Genomic DNA, 21,796 nt, shown 5'->3' with positions numbered 1-21,796 from the left:
ATTAACTAAATACATGTCACCTCAGGAGAGGATGCAGAGATAAAGTTTCTTGACACTTAAATGATTGCTTCTTGGAGCAGCTAGTCCTGGAACCCACAAGAGGAGAGGCAATTCTTGATTTAGTCCTAAGTGGTGCACAGGATCTGATCCAAGAGGTGAATATAGCTGAACCACTTGGTAATAGTGACCATGACATAATGAAATTTAATATCTCTGTGGAGGGGAAAAACACCAAAGCAGCCCACCATGGTAGCATTTCATTTCAGAAAGGGGAACTACACAAATATGAGGAAGTTAATTAAAGAGAAATTAAAAAGTACAGTGCCAAAAGTGAAATCCCTGCAAGCTGGATGGAAACTTTTTAAAGACATCATAATAGAGGCTCAATTTAAATGTATACCCCAAATTAAAAGACATAATAAGAGAACCAAAAAAGTGCCACCATGACAGCAAAGTATAAGAAGTAGTTAAAATAAAAAAGGCATCCTTTAAAAAGTGGAAGTTAAATCCTATTGAGGAAAATAGAAAGGAGCATAAACTCTGACAAGTGATGTGTAAAAATATAATTAGGCCAAAAACGGGCCAAAAAAGAATTTGAAGAACAGCTAGCCAAAGACTCAAAAAGTAACAGTAAAAAAGAATTTAAGTACATTAGAAGCAGGAAGCTTGCTAAACAACCAATGGGGCCAATGGATGACTGAGATGATAAAGGAGCACTCAAGGAAGATAAGGCCATTGCAGAGAAACTAAATAAATTCTTTGCATCAGTCTTCATGGCTAAGGATGTGAGGGAGATTCCCAAACCTGAACCATTCTTTTTAGGTGGCAAATGTGAGGAACTGTCCTAGATTGAGCTGTCGATAGAGGAGGTTTTGGAACAAATTGATAAATTAAACAGTAATAAGTCCCCAGGACCAAATGTTATTCACTCAAGAGTTCTGAACGAACTCAAATGTGAAATTGCAGAACTACTAACTGTGGTATGTAACCTATCATTTAAATCAACTTCTGTACCAGATGACTGGAGGACAACTAATGTGCCACCAGTTTTTAAAAAAGGCTCCTGACATGATCCTGGAAAATACATGTTGGTAAGCCTAACTTCAGTACAAGGCAAATTGGTAGAAACTATAGATACATAGATGAACATGATTTGTTGTGGAAAAGTCAACATAGTTTTTGTAAAGGGAAATCATGCCTCACCAATCTACTAGAATTCTTTGAGGTGCTCAAAAAACATGAGGACAAGGGTGATCCAGTGGATATAGTGTATTTAGTTTTTCAAAAAGCCTTTGACAAGGTCCCTCACCAAAGGCTCTTAAGCAAAGTAAGTGGTCCTGGGATAAGAGGGAAGGTCCTCTCCTGGATCAGTAACTGGTTAAAAGATAGGAAACGAAGGGTAGGAATAAATGGTCAGTTTTCAGAATGCAAAGAGGTAAATAGTGGTGTCCCACAGGGGTCTGTACTGGGACCAGTACTATTCAACATATTAATAAACAATCTGGAAAAAGGGGTAAACAGTGAGGTGGCAAAATCTGCAGATGATACAAAACTACTCAAGATAGTTAAGTCCAAAGCACACTGCGAAGAGTTACAAAGGGGTCTTGCAAAACTGAGTGACTAGGCAACAAAATAGCAGATGAAATTCAATGTTGATAAATGAAAAGGAATGCACATTTGAATACTTAATCCTAACTACATGTATAAAATGATGGGCTCTAAATTAGTTGTTACCACTCAAGAAAAAGATCTTGGAGTCATTGTGGCTAGTTTTCTGAAAACGTCCACTCTATGTGCAGTGGCAGTCAAAAAAGATAACGGAATGTTGGGAATCATTAGGAAAGGGATAGCTAATAGACAGAAAATATCATAATGCCTCTTTATAAATCCAGAGTACGCCCACATCTCGAATACTGTGTGCAGATCTGGTCACCCCATCTCAAAAAAGATATATTAGATTTGGAAAAGGTACAGAAAATGGCAACAAAAATGATTAGGCATATGGAATAGCTTGCATATGAGTAGAGATTAACAAGATTGGGAATTTTCATCTTGGAAAACAGACGACTAAGGGAGGATATGACAGAGGTTTATAAAATCATGACTGGTGTTGAGAAAGTAACTAAGGAAGTGTTATTTACTCCTTCTCATAACACAAAAATATGTGTCACCAAATATAATTAATAGGCAGCAGGTTTAAAACAAACAAAAGGAAGTATTTCTTCACACAATGCACAGTCAACCTGTGGAACTCTTTGCCAGACGGTGTTCTGAAGGCCAAGACTATACCAGGGTTAAAAAAAGAACTAGATAAGTTCATGGTGTATAGGTCCATCAATGATGATTAGCCAGGATGGGCAGGGATGCAAAACCATGCTCTGAAGTGTCCAGAGCCTCACTTGGAATGGGCAACAGGGGATGGATCATCTGTTCTATTCATTCCCTCAGAAGCACCTGGCATTGGGCACTGTCGAAAGACAGGATTCTGGGCTAGATGGATCATAGTATTACTGAAGTCACCTAAGCAGCAGAACTACAAAACTTCTGTGATCTGTTCAAAAGAAATGGGGACCAGAATCTCTCCACTTGGACATTGTTAATAGCTATGGAACAAACGGACCATGGGTCGGCTAAAAACTAGGAATGATAATGTTTTACACCCACTTGGCACTCCCATTCCACAAATGAAAATGACTACTGTGGTGGGGGTTTTCTTCTCTGAAACTCCCATCCCTCGTCTTGTGGTGTGTAAACTTCTGCCAGCCTTTGGGGAGGCAGGGATTCACCTAGAAATCAGTCCAACACTTTTATCAGCAAACAAACAGTCCAAGAGCCCCAGAGTGCTTCAAAGGGAAAGAACAGAACAGGTAATCACTTGATAATTACCTGTTCTATTCATTCCCTCTGAAGCACCTGGCATTGGCCACTGCCGGAAGACAGGCTAGTGGGCTAGATGGACCATTGGTCTGACCCAATATGGCCATTCTAATGTTCTGTGTTCTTGTGAAACTTCAGTCCCTCAGTCGTCAACCGGGGCACCTCCTTCACTTTAGCTCTGGCCAATTCTCACGTGCAGTGCAGCATGATGCAAAATCATAGTGGCATGCAGACAGCGGCCCCCAGTCCTGAGCCCAGATTCTCAGCCTGCTGTGTCCCTGCAGCAGCATGTGCAGCCTGAAGTCTCTCCTGGAAAGCTATCCCCTCATCCAATCAGAGGATTGCTGGCAGCAGGAAATAGCAGTGGGATTTCCTTCAAGTTCCCTAGACAACCAGAGCTGTTGGGGTTAAAGGCTGTCCCTCTCACACTAATCAACCATGGGGTGGAGATGTCACGGTACATGAGATGCAACCTAAGCTGTTCTGCAGTGGTGCTGTGAAGCTATTCACAGAACCCTAGGGCCAGTTCCCCAGCTGGTTAAAACTGACTTTAATTGAACTATAGCAGTTTACAGAAGTTGAGGATCTGCAGGGCCTTGAAGAATCAGGCCAGCTATCCAAAATAATACCCCTGATATTGGTAGAGTTACCCTGAACTAAGGCTGGTGTAACTGAGATCAGAATAGTGTATACAGGGCTATTAGGCCAATGTATTAATGAAGTGATGCATCAAAGACTGGAGTTGGCACAGACATATCATTGGAAGATTTCTGGCCCGACAGACAACCACAAAGGGTCATACACAAAAGAGCTGTATCCGTGTCCTTCAGGTGAGCTGTGAAACCAAAGTCTCCAGAGTTCCTGCGGTCATGTGCAACTTAGAATAGCACCAAGTTCCCCAAACATGACTGGGAACAAAGGAGCTGATCCTGAACATCTGGCCTAGTGACGTCCAGAGTTTTTCTTCTGATGAAGGAATGGTCTGTTGTGTGTGTGACACTGGGGTGGGAAGATGCAGGTTTCTGAAACGTGCCTTATCCTCCTGCCTTAATGACTGTTTTTAAGGATTAAGGAAATATAAGAGAAAGGCCTGGAGAAAGTGAGCACTGGAAAAGAGGTGTGTGATTCCACCTCGACATTGTATTCTGACATTTTGTTCATTATTAAAATTCCAAAGACCTATTGAATACAACTGATCCCAGGATTTCAGGGAACATGCTGTGACTACATTACATCCATTATGCCATCTAGTGTGGAAATAGAAAAAGCCTTTATTGAAGTCGGCATTTTGTATATTGTATCTTTCATCCCAAAAGGATCCTTACATGCTTTACCAACTTAACCAATGTACACAAACCCAGGGTATGTCTACACTGCCGAGTGAAGTCGACTTACTTAAAGTCGACTTTCAGCAGCCAATTTTTAGAAGTCACAGCAGCATGTACACACCACGCTGTTTGCGCAGGTCTCGTGCATCCACACTCACCATGCTTATTTCGACTTTCAAAGCAGTGCACTGTGGGTTGCTATCTCACAGTGCAACTAGCCGCGGTGGCTGTTGGGACGAGTGTCATTGTCCCATGACACAACGCTGCTTCCCCCTCCTTTCTTCCCGCAAACAAACAGGAAAACTGTTTTTGTGCTGTTTTTTTACTCCCTGCGCTTGCCATTGCTGCGGAGACGTGGAGCCAGCTCAACTCTGCACTATTATGGTAAGCGTCACAAATACATCGCGGCTTATCATCGAGTACTTTCAAAGTAGAGCAAGAAGCCGAAGCACAGGCAACAGCGATGCCACCGAGGCTGCACTGCTACAAACCATCAAGCAGAACAATTCCCGATTGCTGCAGGCTGTAATGCATCAACTGCAGTCCGTGGATTGCAGGTTCTGGTCTAGGGAAACGAGCACAGACTGGTGGGACCGCATCATTATGCAGCTGTGGGATAATGACCAGTGGCTGCAAAACTTTCGTATGCGAAAGGCCACTTTCCTTGAACTGTGCTTGGAGCTGGCCCCATCCCCAAAGCACGTGAATACTCACTTGAGACAAGCTGTGACGGTGGAAAAGAGAGTTGTCATCGCTCTGGGGAAGCTGGCAATCCCCGACTATTACCGCTCAGTTGGGAATCAATTCGGAGCTGGTAAATCTACAGTGGGCACCACCGTGATTCAAGTATGCAGGACCATCAATAGACTTCTGCTACGAAGGATAGTGACTTTGGGAAACGTGCAGGACATAGTGGAAGGGTTTGCCACGATGGGGTTCCCAAACTGCGGGGGGGGGGCAATTGATGGGACACACGTCCCTATCTTAGTGCCTGCCCACCTAGCAACTGAGTACATAAACCGCAAGGGGTACTTTTCCATGGTCCTGCAGGTCCTTCTGGATCACAGGGGTCGTTTCACCCAGGTGGTCTGGGAAGGTGCATGACACGCATGTATTTCGTAATTCGGGGCTGTTCTCTAATATGCAGGTGGGCACTTTTTTCCCCGACCAAAAAATTCACATCGGGGGTGTGGAAATGCCCATAGTGATACTGGGAGATCCTGCTCACCCCTTGCTCCTTTGGCTTATGAAGCCGTACACCGGGCACCTTGACAGCGACAAGGAGTGTTTTAATAAGAGGTTAAGCAGTTGCAGAATGGTTGTAGAATATGCCTTTGGGCATTTAAAGGGCAGATGGAGGAGTCCCCTCACTAGGCTGGACATGAGTGAAAAGAAACTCCCTTCGGCGAAATCTGCGTGCTGTGTTCTTCATAATGTGTGTGAAGCGAAAGGTGAAAGGTTCCCTCAGGGTTGGGCTTTGGAGGAAGAAAGACTGGCCGCCAATTATGAGCAGACAGATGCCAACAGTACGCTGAGAGCTAACCGTGGAGTGCATTGCAGTAGGGAAGCTTTGAAAACCAGGTTCTGCAATGAGATGCAGGACTGATTTCTGTTCCTGTATGTTGTTTGCCTCTGTCCTGCCTCTGCTCCTCCTAAAGCTCCACAAGCCACTGGAGCATGTCTGCCTGGTCCCGCATGATTCGCAGCATCTCCTGCGTGGTACTGCGATCATACACCTGCATTTCTCTGTGACTCTCCCTGTTCATGTCCATATTCTGGGAAAGGTCACCCGCCACGCTCTGAGCTCGGTCTCCGCGGCCGCTGAGGTGTTCATGAGCTCACAAAACATGTCGTCTCTTGGGGTTTTTTCTCCCCCCCCTTTCTAATCTGCGATAGTCTTTCCGCAGCATTTCTTGAGGGTGGGACCAAGGCAGATGTGTCTACAGAAGGAAAAAAAATTCACAAGATAGCCATTGTTAGCAGGGTGAAGAAAATGATACAACTGCTACAATGTAGACAATACTCCCCATGTGGTGCACAGGGCAAACACAGACCCTGGTTCCATTCCTGACATCCCAGAGGAGTCTGCTGGCTGTGCCCTTACATAGGGGATCTGCAGATAGCGTGGTGGGAGGGATATAGTCTCTGCTTAAACCAAATAAAGGTAATCAAAGTGACTTGGTAGGACACTACAATGGGGAATACAAAGGTACAGGGCATCTGCTGTATAGCTCTGGTATTTTAAACATGCGCCGTCTTCCCTAGGTGCCCATGAGCGATATGAGTCTCCTGAGGGTCACACATGAGGAAAGGGAAGATTTGCTGCATGCAGCGGGGTACCAGCTGTGTTCTGCCATGATGCAGGCTCCCTTGATTGCAGCATGGTGCGGCAAAGTATCCTACCGTGGAGGGAGGAACAATGCAGCCCTCCACAGAAAACTTTTCCAAAGGATAACAGATTACCTACATGAAAGTTTCTGTGAGATATCAACTGATGATTATTGGAGCATATTTCATCACAGAAATAAACTGTTCCCTGCTTAACCCCCCAGTACAGTCATCGAAACGCGTGAAATCCCCTTCTGCCCCCCAACCCAATGTAAAAGGACAGAACTGCTAAGAAGAAAAAAAACTCACCAGATGTGCCTTCCTCGGGATCATTTAGTGCTGTCCTGTGTGCTGCTGGACTGCTCTAGGGTCAGGAATATGTCCTGACTTTCAGGGAGAACGGACACCCCGCTCTCATGCACCCTGCTCTCCTCAGCCTCCTTCTCCTCCTCGTCCACAGAGTCCTCATCATTGACCATGGACTGTGAACTAGCAGAGGTATCAATGCTACGGGGCGGCACCGTGTTGGGATTGCCACTGAGAACTGCATGCACCACATCATAGAAGTGAAGTTGTGTCTACACTGACACTAAATCGAATAAATAAATTCGAATTAGGCGCTACACCACTTGCAGAGGTGGTCTTATTAAGTTGACTTTTGCCGTGATTTAAGTTGACTTAACAGTAGTGCCAGTGGGGATGCAGGTGTTCGGAGATCGATGTAAGTGACTTTATGTCGACCTAGGTCGTCAGTGTAGACCAGGCCCCAGTAAACACAGGGATCATGTCATCCATCACTGAAATGCAGCCACCATGTAGTAAAACACAGCAGCACTGCACAACAAATGAAACACTGAATTCTCTGGGGCACATTTTCAAAGGCAGGTGCAATGGGCAGGTCTTGAGAAACTGATATCCTTTAGCCAACAGGCAAAGCCCATTTAGACAGAAGCTGATACAAAATATGAGAGACTTGTTATCAGAGAGGTCCAGGGGAAATTATAAAGTACTGAGTCATCCCTGAATTAGAGCCTGGTTAAAACACACACGGTGATGAGTCATGCATGTGCAAAGCTTCAGCCAGTCCACAAGCCAGGAGTGGGTCTGGTGATATAAGCCTCACAGGACAGCAAGCAGCTATCTAAGCCTCACAGAGTAACCAGCAGCTCAGTCTAGTCAGTTACTTCATGGCTTCGAACTCTCTGCTGGTAACAGAGATGGTGGTAACAGACTTCACAGGCCTGCCCCAGCGTTGGTCTTGCTCTGGCCTTGTTCGAACCATTCTGTGGACTCCTGATTCTGGCTCTGACCAGTAGGCCCTATTGCCACTGTTCTCTGACTACTAGGCCCAAACAACCCCATCACGGTTTCTGACAGAAATGATCTGGCAAGAAGCCCAGAGCCTTGTCAATAGATGCACTTGCAAAAATGTTCATTTCGTACTTACTGCACCAATAAATACCTACATGCATTGGAAAGTTAATATTATCTATTGTGTGTTTGTCATCAGTAGTGTGCTGGGTGCTTACAGTGCACAAAAATAAAGGCAGGCCTTAAATAAAAAAAGGTAAATGTACAGAAGACAAGGCATACGGGGAAGTCCAGGGCTGGGGAGAACTTAGCGGGCTGCTGTGGCGTTCTTTAATAATTTTAAACTCACTTCCTATGGACATTGCTATAGCAGTGGACTTGCTTGAGGAGAGAATGGTGATTTAGTAAATAGGGCGCCCTGTGCATCAGGGCAAGGTGAAAAAAATGCATAAAAACAAGAAAGAAAGAAATGAATGTGGTATCAAGACTGGCATCAGTAAAGACAAGGAGGATATGATAGGAGACCAGGTGTGATACAGGCTAAAGTTGTGAAGAGCTTCAAAGACAAGAATGAGACATTAAATGTGATATGATTTCAAGGGGGAGCAAGTAGAGGAATTTTCAAATAGGGTGTGATGATCAGATTGACAGGCAAGGAAGATCATGTTAGTAACTGAATTTTGGACAGACGAGGCATGAGATGGGCAGGTGTCAGTGAGGAGAGAGCAGAGGAGAGAGCAGAGGAGCTTGCAGTAATCAAGGCAGGAAACAATCACAGCCGAAGTGCACAACTATGATTTGTGTGCGCAAATTCTGTGGTCACAAATCACATTTTTTGCTGGCAAACTGTGTGCTACGGCATTATTCACTGTATCTGCTTTTGGCCCTCTGTGTTTCCATGGGGCATTTCATCAGAAAGCATCAGACATCCGTAAAAAATAACTGGGTTGAAGTACCACGAGTGACAGACAAGAACAAGCAGCACTTTTTCTTCTCAGTATTTTATTGGCAGTTTGAAAAATGAATCTTGTTGGATAGCTCATAAAATGCCAAATCCTGATCCTACTGAACTCAATGGGAGTTTGGCCTTAAATTGTATCTTAATAGAATCACAAGGCCAAATTCTCTCTTGCAATCTGGCCTCTTTGCTCCACTCTTGTGAGGCAAAGGGGCCTGAAAGTAGCTAGGTCATTTCCTCAGCTGGGAATTCCCTACCTCACCTACAACCAGTGTAGCTGGCTCCTATGCCACCCTCCCTGCTGCTCTTGGGATAGGGGTATTCAAAGAGAGGGGACATGGCTGGAATGGGCTGCACTCCACTAATCTCTGGCTGGCAGATAGGCTGTTGAGGGCATGATCTAAACTGATATGGGTCAGGTTTAAACTGATGTAAGTGTTTACACATACAGTTGCTCCGATTCAACATCACATCTGTAGCTGAACCAGTGCCATTTCTATGTTTAGACAAATCCTGAGAATCTGACCACGGAAAAAGACCTGTTAGTTCATTTGCTCTCTCTCTCTTTGCTTACACCGCACTGTTCCTCACAGTCCATTTTAGTGCTTTACGCAGCCTAGTTTTAAATGACTGAAGTGACGACACTTCACTTATCAGTTCGTTACACAACCCAAGACATCTCGCTGACAGGAACTTTTTCCTGATCACCTAAACATTCTCTTTCTTAATTTCATCCCATTGCTCTTAGTTATCTGCGCCCACATACCACACAGACCAATTCCTCCCTTCCTTTGTTCTTACAAACTTAAATACTGGGAGGCTGTGGTGTCCCCTGTTTAGTAGTTGAAAAGCTCCTTTCATCTTTCCTTGCAAATCAATCCCTCCAGCCACTCGGTGATTTCGTTGCAGTTTTTCAAACTCCTTTCTGTGTGTCACCACTTCTCTGTCCAGAATAGTGCACAATTTGGTTGCATAGAAAGGGACTTAATTCAGTGCTCTGTGTGACACGATACCTTTGCAGCCCAAAACTTCATTAAGCCTTTCTGCAACCCTATCACACTGGTCCTGTGTATTGAAAAAAAAAAAAAAAAACAGTCCAGGCTATTGCTTCACACTGGGCATGGGCGTGTGGAGTCCCTCAGCGTAGGCTCAGAATTAAAGGCCTAACACAATGTGTGGGAGAGAACTCAATAGGGATGCAAAAATAATATTAATAAAATTATTATAACTCAATGCCTTTTAAGTCATTACAAACTTGTTTGAACTTTTACTGAATATTAAGATATAGCTGCAAGAATGTTATAGCCAAGATGCTTGGAAATATAACAAGACATATGCTCAGCTAATTAGCTTACAAAATGTTAAAGCTAATCAGAGAAATTCCAGAAGATTTCTGCTTCTGCATCCCAAGGACGAGCAACCATCAAGCAGACAAACCATAAAAACAATTTTAGGAAGAAACTTTATTGTGAAAGGAATGCAGGGTTTTGTTATCAAAGCAATAAATCTAGAGATAAAGTGGGCCTATATCAACCCCTCCTCTGCCTTGTCAAAGAAAAACCTGTGTTTAAACCCACTCAAAAAATTCTAGAAATATCTTTATTGAAATTTATTTCTTTTGTAAACACACTAAAGTCTTCATTTATTAAACTTGGATAACATTTACGGTGGGAAACCTTTTACAAAAGATACTGGTTACTTCCAACTCATGTTTCCACTTAAAAGTGAAAACCTTTGTTGTTTCTCAAATGCTGAAGATGGCATAGGGTGTCTTTTAATATTTATATTTGAAAATATTTTGTATCTAAATACAAACCTTTATATTATAGCTGTCTGTTATCATTGTTATATAAATAGTGAGATGTTTATGTACAACATCATTAGATGATAGACTAATTACTAATGTAAGAAGCTATTTAAGAATAGAATATTTATATGAATGGGGAATTAATTAATCATTGATGTTGTGCAAGCAAACCCTCTCATCTAAAAGTAGGAAGACAAGAAAATCTGCATTACGAAAATGGTCAGATAGAGTCAAGAACTTGGGCTAAAGACTGGGTATGTAAACACTGATGGTGGCAAATTCACCGCCATCAGATCGATTTATCCAGATCAATTGAGCAGAAGTGAAGAGCCGCTCAATCGATCTGGAAGTTGATTTAGTAAAACCACCTCCCCAAAAAGCATGGCGCTGCATCGACGGGTACGCATTTCCTGTCGGTACAGCGTAATGGAGATGGCATGCAGAGGAGGATTTAGGAAATCGATGTAAGTTAGGCAAGCTACTCCATGTAGCTTGCGTAACTCCTGTCAACTGTCGTCAAATTTTACTGTAAATATAGACTAAGCCTTAGGCTTAAGAGTTGTTTAATTTCAAAAGACTGTTTTGAGAACTAAAAACTTTTATGTAAAGAACAGGAGTGTTTGGACTTCTCGAAAACAGGATTTTAGTTCCTGTCAATGGTAATAGTTAAAAAAATCTCAAAAAATGGACTGAATAAAGAGAAAATTTCTAAAGTTAGTTTTAACTCTCTGGATCTTTCCTGCCACAAAAAAACAAAGGCAATTAAAGAAATATTGCATGTTCATTAAACAGAGTACACATGCAGGAGCTAAAAGTGTCACCTAAAAAAACAACCCAAAAAGCATGGAGCCAATGAAAGAATGACAACCAAACTGAATCGAAACAAGCATGAAAGACGTGTAATTCCCTATAATTTCATGAAAATAAGGTGAGCATATCACACTTACACCCCTTGCTACTCTGCTTAGACAGCACTGACTTCACAACTCATCCTTTCCATTTCTACAAGCAAGATGCCATAGACAGATAAGATATGAAAAACAGAGAAGTCTCAAGAAAAAAACAACCCAAGGAAACCTCTCCAAGAATGCAACATGGATGTGAGAGGCAGTTAACGAAGACACTGCTAAGGGATTAGATTTAACTCTTGTCACTATTTTGCTGGAATATTTAAATACTGTTGTAATTTAAAAGACTAACAGTTTTTCCTGTTAATCATGAAGTGGTTAGACCATTCCTGCAGCAGAAATAGGCTAAACAATGGTAACCAGAGAAAAAGTGGATTTTTATCAGAATTAAAATTCTTCTTAATACTGCTTAAATGGCCTGTCTCAAGACAACTCCTTAAAGACTTCTTTTAAGTAACTGATTTAAATATTTTCTTCAGTTTCTTAGGGTGTAGTTAAGACTGCTTACTTTGCCAACTACAAACTGGCTGGTTATTTATTAATAACCAACAGGTCCATGTACCCTGAAACAAAGTTCTTTTGCCCATCTATAAACGTTCTTCGTTTGGGAAACAATATACTTGGGTCTGAACTTACCAGCCCTGGGAAAGTACACCTCAAACATGTTCACTCTCTGAGGTGCAATCTCTGTTAAAAGCTGTCCCCAGAGAGACATACAGAAGAGAGGGTAATGGAAGTAACCCATTTATAATTTGTGTTTGCATCATTTGTGTTATTTAATGTTTTATTTTCCTTCTTTAATAATAAAATAGGCCTGGTTAATAATTGTGATTATTTTGTTGCTTTTGATCATGGTGTTCCCTAATAGATGTAAAAGGACTCGTGTCTAAATAGTGGAGGCCACACCCCCAAGTAAGAGAAACAATCCGTAAAAGCTGGCCTACCATTTCTTCTTTTTCTAAACTAAATACTTTTAATTACTTGGCATCTAACAATTTAAAATCACTCCTTTTAGCCCCACAACTGCTATTAAAGTCAATCTGAATCATTCCTGTGATTTTAAAAAGAGATGAATTGGGCCATAACAAACAACATTTTATATATTGAAAAAAAGCCATTAGCTGAAAATCTACTTATGACTATTTTTTACAACTTGAAAACTGTTCATTGCCACTCATCTGGGTCTCAAACAGGTTCCAGGCAGTGAGGTGGTGAATACAGGAAGGAAACTAAGAGTATGTCGACACAGCAGCGGAGACGTGTGATTCCCAGCATGGATAGGCATATACATGCTAGTGCTGCTCCAGTTTGCATGCTAAAAATAGCAGTGTGGCAATGGCTGGGGCTAGCCACTCAAGTACAGTTTCACCTGACCCCCAGGTACATACTCAGGAGGTTAGCTGAAGCCTGCACCCAAGGTGCCCATGGCCACATTGCTATTTTTAGACATTATCTTAAGCAGGGCTAGCATGAATCTGTTTACCCACCCTGGGAATTACTCCTTCCAGATGCTGGGTAGACATATCATAAATGAGTGTGATTGGCCTGGCACTCTGTTCAGAGACTGAGGGTTCTGTTGAGGGCTTTGAGAGTCAGTGGTGAGATGCACGAGGCGAGGTGTGTAGATGCAGCATGCGAGCAGTAGTGGAAGAGAGCAAGGTGTAGTGCCTGGGGGCTGGGGATGCAGGCAATGGCACAGAGGGACAGTGCACAAGCATCGGAGGCTTTCTGCCCGCAGGAGACAAAGGCACACAAACTTTCATCAGAGTAAGAGAAGCAGGCTCCAAAGCAGCAACTACAACATCATTAAAAGGTGGTAGTATGCACTCTTCTAAGCTCCAGCACCAGCTGTTAGCGAATGTGAAGGGTGATCAAGCCATGGCCCCTCTGGGATGAGCAGTAGCTCTGGTCCCCACTAGCTCTCCCTCATCCCTTGTGATCATTGAGTGTAAGCACCAACAGTTTAGATAATTGTTGCATAGATGTGCAAGGTGGGTCTGAAGTCATCTTGTACCCCCCTTCCATGCACACTCATATAATGAAGCAGAATCTAGTCTTAACTTAGAATCAGGTTTGTTTTGATTCTGCTTTGGGGAGGATTATACTCAGTCCTGGGGGATCTAAATAAAGTAGAAGGGAGTGAACAAACTCGTGTGTGATCTTGAGTTCAAAGATTCTCTCTTACTACTGTAACAGTAGAGCAGCACAGAAATTATTAGATTGCAATTACATTTGAATTGTTAACTACAATACAAATGTCTTGTAATTTTCACTAATTAATAATAATTAACGCAATGAAAAATGCATTTCACTGAAGCAGTGTGAAAAGAAAGGGATGAAGACGGGAGGATTTAGATTCCTTTTGTTTCCCCACTGGAAGGAATACTAACATTTAGCTCAGTATACAATAGTGTTCAGCCAGGGGGAGATGGGACTCACAGAGACTATTGTATTTTGAAGCTAAACAAAAGACTATCAGATTTGTTTCTGTTGTGTCCCTGTCTCAGTTTCAAACCCAGATCCCTAGAGGCTCATAGGTCTCTGCAAAAACCACTAGTGACTTTGCAAGGAAAGGACTTAAACATGCTTGGTAAAGATTTCTGGGACTTACCTGATTTTTATTTTAAAAAGAAAGGAAAAGTTCAAATTAAAACACTTGCTTCTCTGATGTTTCTGTCACTTTTGTTTTACACAAATATTCATACACATGCATTTTTGCTCACCAGAGTATTCGCAGAAAATAAAACTACTTGGCAAATATGTATTCACTCACAGGTGCAAATCAGAAGTGGCTTGTTCAAGCCCTTGTTTTGCTTATCAAAGTTTCAATTATTCAACCAGGGAGCAGGAATGATACTAGGAGACTAATCACACAGTGAGTACTCCAATGGATAGGCACAGTCAACAGTTTGCAAGCTTATTGACAGGCTGAAAGTTATAGATTTTAAGGCCAGAAGGTACCCTTGTGGTCATCTAGTCTAATCTTCAGATGTGTTCACATAAAACCATTCATGGAATAATTTTGAATAATGAACATATCCTTTTTTTTTAGATCAGTCAATTTGTGAGCAAGTCACAATTAGAAAAAAGGGCTAACTTTGTCAGATAAAGAATTTGTTATGGATAATTCACCCAGGTCAGAAAACATACATACATACAAGAGAGACAGAGAGAGAGAAAAAGATATATATATATATATATTTTATGCAGTGTCCTCTCAAGTGTGCCTGGGAAGCTTTGCAAAGTCCATTACAATTCAGAGCAGCCTTTAATAAAATGACAGCAGTGAACTTACTAAAGGGAGTCACACATTAGTTACTGAAAGTACAGTGCCAGATCTTGAGACCCATTCCACCTCTTTTGAGCTGCTCCAGGAGCACAAAGCAAGTAGAAAGCCAACTGAATATGCCATAGGGGATTTGCTCAGAACAGAGCAATCCCTGGATGGTATAGAACTGGCAGAGGAGACTCTGTCATCCTCCTTCATGGGCCTAGCATAGGGAAAGTGTCTGAAATGTAACCAGGGGAGGGTGAGTAACTGGATCACTGCTGTGTCCCAGAGATCCCCAGATGTCAGAAAGGCCAGTTGGCAGCAGTTACTACTAGTCAGCACAATTTAGAGTAGACTTGAGGCCCTGAGAGCTGAACCCTCAGAGGGTGAAAAATGAGGCAGGAAAGCATATTCTCAAAAGGAATTAGAAATATTTCTTGTTGACAGTGGAGTGCCCTTACGAAACAATTTCCAAAACCAGGAAGAATTTCCATGTTTGCCAGCTGAAACTTGCAGCAGGGACCATCTCCACTAACCTGGAGAAGCAACAGAAGAGGATTTGGGTGGGGTTTTAACAGTTAGACCTAGGAATACATTGTAGTTATCAGATAAATAGGTAATTAGGAAACAAGTGGTATGCTCATAGGTAGCAAAGCTGAGGAGCCACACAAAAGAACAGATTGGAGCAAAGAAAAGGGTTTTGCTCCATGAAGAGTGTTTTCTCTGGAAAAGAGTTGGAAAAATTAAATAACTTACCTGAATTTATTTATGCTAATTAGAGGCAGGAGTATTGTATTATAGGGAATAAAGCTTTCAGGTGCACAAGGCAGAAAAAGATGGCAAAGAGCAAAAAACCAGCACATCAGTCAAAGCACATGTGATGCAGGCAGCCTGAGGGAACTCCACCTAGCACAATCGACTATGCTTGTGGATACATCCTGCCAATGAGAACAGATGTGCGCCATTCCCACATGGGGTGTGGGTTTCCACGAACATGGGCAGGGCTGGGACAAAATTATTATGAATTATTTACGTAACAGTGACGCCCAAAGGCCCCAATCATGATCCAACAAGGGTGTGTGTTGCCATCCCTAACAAGGTCAAGCTGGTAGCAATTACGATGAGCAGGCTGCTCTTGAAAAAAGGAGCAGCAAACATCATTGCACAATGCGATGAGACAGCCTCATGGGTGATATTGTAACATGGAACAGAAGGAATTCCCTGGCACCATAAATGTTTTACAGTGCAACTGGCTATTCCCCAACTTTTCCCATCACCCCCATAATAGCAGGATTTGCCTCTGTATAATTTAATATAAAGCAGCATTAAAAAAAATTAATAATGGGATGGAGCAAAATTGCTTACATCTTTTTACAAAATGTAGTACAATTTTTTGACTAATTATGTTCAGGGGATTTTTGCAAAGTGTTGAGGCCTCAAAAGAATTTTCCCAGGATGGCTTGTGTGATAGCTACTTAGAGCACAACATTTTCAGCTTCCAAAATTTTGTGTATACAAAATGCTCATATAGAAGAGTCTCAATAGGAAGCTTGAGCAAATTCAGCTTGTGGACAGAAGACAGGGAGGGACAGAGCTCAACAGTCACACTGTAACTGACAATCAGAATGGGTCAAAATTTTTCACATGAAGAATTTATTTGTCAAAAAATGGCCTCTCTTCTCAAACAAAAATCATTTTACAAAAAGAGATGACGTTCTTGAATTTGTTTGGTTTTTTGTTTTTTGTTTTTGTTTTTTTGCAGTTTTTCTACCACACAATAAAAATCAAAATAATGTTTTAAATCATTATCAAAAATTTTCACCTCCAAAACCCTATTTTTCAGTTTAAAAAAATCCCATAGATTTTGGTAAATTAAACATGTTGATAATGATTTTGTTAGAAATTTTGATTAAAATATTGTCAAAAGATTGCTTAAAATATCATGAAAAGTTTAGTAAAAATGGGAAATGGGTCCATTTCAAACCCTGAAAAATAGATACTTTAAAATGTTGAAATCTTTCTGAAATCATTTTCCTGTTTTTCGAGCAGCTATATTTGGAATGTTACATGCCCAGACAAAATTTTTGTTAACTTTTAGATATGCTTTTTAAGGGAGCCATTTCTTCAATACCTACACATCAGACTTCCAAGTACAGAAGTTTGGAAGTTTCTAGTCCAGGTTTATGGATAGCACAGCATAGAGGTGAAATCCTGGCCCCACTAAAGTCAATGGCAAAACTTCCATAGACTTCAATTTTGTCTGTATTTCACCCTCGATTCCCATTCAGATACAATTTAATTTAAATTAAATTAAAAATTAAAATTATGACACCTACAAAATCACAGTGCCACCATTTACAGCTGGTCAGAGTTATAGTTATAGTCGGCGTATAATGCTCCCAATTCACAATGGAGATGTTTTACATCAACTTACATCCACTTTGAACATGAATACTTGAGTTGCAAGACGATGAAGAATCCTTCCTACTTCTTAATAGCCTTAAGATTCTATAATAACCCCCACATAAATGTAAGGTCTTGGGGCCTGACTCTCCACACCATTATACCTGTTTTACACCAGTGCTAACACACGGAAATCAGTGGAAGTATAGTAAGGAGAAATTGATGTAATCAAATGAAGAATCAGACCCATCGCCTCTTCTGAGATGCTAACAGGATCTTTAAACTGAGCACAAATTGCCAGGATAAAGTATCCTGGGTCAAATTCAGAAGACTTTACTCAGCCCAATACCCAAAACTCCTCTCTCCTGTTTATTTGAAGGCCTGATGAACTATTTCAGGATTTGGTGTAATGTGTGTATGGCACATGCAATACAGGCAAAGATTCTCTGAAGAAATCAAAGCAACTGATTTGTGATTTAGTTGCAGTCAAAATGGATCCAGATTTTCTTTTGTTGAAACTTTATTGTCTTTGTCCAACTCTATCTCATTTTCTTTTATAAGCTGAATTTGGTTAAGATATCTATTGTGATAGGGAATATTTAAGGTAAAAATACACATTAGTACTGTTGAAGAGCTATACACTTACTGACTTATTCAGCAGTATTCTTTACCCTCCCTTCACTAAAGCCAATCAGTGGGAATTTTTTCTGATTGAGCATAGACAAGGAATACTGAAATCAGCCAAACATTTGCAATCAGGACTGGTTGCTTCCCCTAAATAAAGGGTACTCCGCCATCTAGTGGCAAAGATGTTTCAACATTAACAAAACTTAGAAAAATCAAATTTTGCACATACGAATCATCATTTCTCAAAGCTAATTATGGTGAAGCATCAAGATTATAAATACAGGATTATAATGGTGATGGACACAATATAAAAACCTAGGTGAAATGGAATATAAATAGGCAGCCTTGCTGCCAGTCCAGGGTGGAAACAGGAATCACACAGCAAAGAAACTGCTACATGCACTGGATTGAGATGTGTGGCCAATTTTTATCTATAGGTCCTATAGATAATGTAGGTATAGCCTACATTAATTTTCTGGCCACAATCGTCCCGTTTTGTAGTGTGGTGACAGTACTGTCCCAATGAGAGAATCATGTAGCACATCTTCAGAGAACCAAAAACTAGCCATTTTGTTTTCATATAAACTTTCCCCTTCCATGGGTTGTTTAGAAGAAGTAAAACATACGGCCCAATGATAATAGAATTTAATTTAGAAGCAAATAAGTAGAACTAAAGGAGAAACCATGGTGTCTAAGAACGGTCAAATAAGATCAAGGGATAATCAACAACTAACCATCTTGTCTAGGTTTTCGATACACTATGAACTCATTTCAAGGCACAGGACATATTTGTTTGGCCATGTTTGGGGCTGATTTTATACTAGGGATTGGAGATTCTGTTTTATTCTGTTAAAGCCTGATCCTGTGAGAAGCCAAGCACCTCACTCCCGCTGACTTCAGTGGGAACTGAAGGTGTTCAGCAGAATCAGACCTTTGTTTTGTCACTTGTCATTTTTAATTGGCATAAGGCACCGAGAGGGCCTGAATCTCTGCTCCATTACACCAGTTTCACAGTGGTGCCACTCCATTGAAAACACCAGGATTTCATTAGCATAAAACCAATGGAACAGTGTGAAGAGTCAGATCCAGTTATTTTTTATGTAACACACCCCCTTTTCTTTTAGTCTTAAGAAGAGTGAAACTGCACTTTTCACACAACTGTAGTTTGAAAGAGAAAAAAGTGACTGAAAAAAAGCTATTGTTTCCTTGCCTTCTCAAAGTCCTTGGTCATTTCACATAATCTCACTGACACAGAAATGCAATGTGTTTATGCCATGGACACATGCAGTGGCAGGCAATGTGAAAAGCTGAATGTTAAAGAAACATCCCAATGAAATTAAAACTTGTTTACAACAGCCTCATGATCATAGATGAAGGGAACAAAAGAAACTCATTCTTACCTGCTCTCAATGGCTGCTTGAAATTCTTGCTGACTAATGACCTCTCTCTCCAACCTGTCAATTTTTCTGAGAAATACAGAAAAAGGGATCAGACTCAACGACATTCAGAAAACATTATCCTGCATATTGAACATAAGTGAGCTCTAGATTAGTAAAAGGACACAGCTAGAAGATCACTCTGGCCCACGTTTCACGACTCAGACAGAAGGCCCAACACCATTCCAAAGGTTTCTTCTGTGTCATCTACCTTGTTTGATAAACCTCCTTCCACAATTGTACAAGGCCCTGCCATAGGAGAAATGGTCTGGCTGCACTGTGCAGGAATAGGGCATGACTTGAGGTGTCCATCATTCTCAGGGTTTCCTGCGTGCACAGCTGCTACACAGAGAGAAGCAGGAGAGAGGGTCGGCTGGGGAGTGGAAAGAACCAGCAAATTTGCTGGTTCCTGAATCCATTGGTGAGGGAGGGTGCAGGCACCATAGAGACTGCACCACATGTGAAACTGGGGAGGTGGCTGTAGGGGAGGATTCCTACTTCCTTCGCTCCCAGCTCCCAAGGAATTCCCCAATGCGTAGCTGGACTAGTCCAACTTTGCTGGAGACAGGATTTAGGGCAATGACCATCTTTCATGTATAGCAGGGATAGTCCATTATTTTTTGTCAAGGTCCAAATTTCTTGGTCAATGTAAAGTCAAGGTCCAGACTCCAGAGAAAAAAATTAAAAAACAAAAACAATAATAATAATAAATAAATAAGATTTTGGGGTCTGTTCAAAAGTGTCTGGCAGTCTGGATTTGGTCTGCACTCCTCCTATTGTCTACCTATTGTTATAGCATATTGGTTGGAAACCTTCAATGCGGAGGGGATGCATGGGGGGCACGCAGGGTCATGTACCCCCCCAGATTTTTGCAAGCACCAAGCTGCCCTTGCAGAGCTTGCTCTGCTAGGCCTGCCAGTGGGGGAGGGAGGCTTTGTCCTTCTCCTGTTGTGCCTTCTCCCGGCACTTTCAGCTCGCTCCCTCCAGCAGCCAGGCCCAGATGGAAAGAAGAGGGGTGGGACAAAGTCGCTTCTCACACTGGCTGACTCTGCTCAGGGTTGCTGCCTCTGTGCAGCACAGCAGCTGCCTGCGAGAGCCCAGCTGGACATAGGCCTGGCTGTTGGGGACAGAAGCCAAGCGAGACAGAAATGTGCTGAGGATGTGGGGGCTCCTGCTTACTCAGCTCGGTCCCTGTATCCAGAAGCCAGGCCCTGGCAGGTTGCGGACGGAGCGAGCCACCACCCCGCCCCAGCCAGACTCTTGCAGGCAGCCGCCAACAGCACAGAGGCAGCGACCCTGAGAGGCCAGCCTCAGACAGTGTGAGAAGGGCTCTACTCCCAGCCTGGGCCCAGCTGCCAGAGACAGGGGCCAAGCGAGCCAGAAATGTGCCAGGGGGGAGGTGCAGCGGGAGAAGGCTGGAGCTGCCCCACCCCCGGTAACTCTGAGGGAGAGTGCACATTCCAAATGGGCAAAGGGTGTGGGGGGCCACTGGGGAAGGCGCCAGGAGCAGGGTCCCTCCTCCAAAGGTGACCCATGAGGCAGTCACCTAGCCCTCCCACTATCAGCAGGCACAAGTCGTCTCTGCTTCAGTGACTTGCATCTGAACAGAACACGCTGACTGAACACCCCAGCAAATCATTTAAAGGCGCACTGTCAAGAGTTACAGGCTAAACAGTCATTTTAACTGTCCGTCTGTGACTGAAAACTCATCCACCAGCTCTCTCAAGGCAGGGGTTGTAACACTGAGAAAGTCCCAGCTGAGCTCCAGCAATAAACGCAGGGCACTGGATCTATTCAGGATTGTGGGCAAATCCCGATGTACACCACAGCCTCACACAGCACAAGTAAGGAGAGAGGGAGCACCTGGACCCTAGGACCCACCAACACAATTTCTAGCAGCGTGAGGGAGTAATGGGCAAGGCTCTTCAGAACACAGAGCACTCCAGCCATGCACCGGGGGAGGCCAGGAGTGGATGACGGATAGCCTGCTACCCCAGCTCTACACCAGCCAGGAATTCCCCAACTGGCTATTTAAGCCATCTCTCTGTCATCTTTACCCTGCACGAGCGGGGTTGAGGATCTGGCACTGCAGTTTTGCCTGCTCTCATGTGAACTGTGGGTACTGGGCACTTTGCAGGGTCCGGCCCAATGAAGCAACTCGCCATACGAGGCAGAAAGGTCCACCATGGCCCCCTCAAGGCCCAAAAAATATGTTTTAATGAAATAAACTACGAGTGGCCATTTCTTCATAATCACTCACACTGTTCTGAAAAGGAGGTCGGTGATGATGCCAATAATATGGAGGCCAGCAAGGGATTGTTGGCTTTTAAAGAGATCTTGATTAGCATTGGAAGCCTTGTTAAGGTTTCAGGCCTGCAAAGGGATCTATCTGTAGAGAGCCCCACTGCAGAGTCCAACTGACACCAGTCTGTGTGATATCAACATATGCAACATCAGTGGAACTCTCCACTGCAGTTGCATCCCTTTGCAGGATCAGGATTTAAAACATTCTCTCCAGAAAAAATTCGTCTTTTCAATGTTT

General features: G+C 42.6%; 1 protein-coding gene across 1 annotated transcript in view; it reads right to left on the bottom strand.

Annotated features, from left to right (window-relative positions):
• Positions 1–21,796, bottom strand: part of LOC137155386 (EF-hand calcium-binding domain-containing protein 6-like) — a 94,451-nt gene that overhangs the window by 49,482 nt on the left and 23,173 nt on the right. Inside the window, exon 12 of the mRNA XM_067551585.1 lies at positions 19,219–19,284. Within this exon, the coding sequence (XP_067407686.1) occupies positions 19,219–19,284 (66 nt within the window). The remainder of the gene's footprint in view (positions 1–19,218; positions 19,285–21,796) is intronic.

Source organism: Emydura macquarii, unplaced genomic scaffold (genome assembly GCF_026122565.2).
Source record: "Emydura macquarii macquarii isolate MOO-44397 ecotype Brisbane River unplaced genomic scaffold, CSIRO-AGI_Emac_v2 contig_1363, whole genome shotgun sequence".
In the NCBI taxonomy this organism is placed as follows: domain Eukaryota; kingdom Metazoa; phylum Chordata; order Testudines; family Chelidae; genus Emydura; species Emydura macquarii.
Note: the sequence above shows the minus strand (reverse complement) of the source record. Positions and strands in the feature narration are given on the sequence as shown.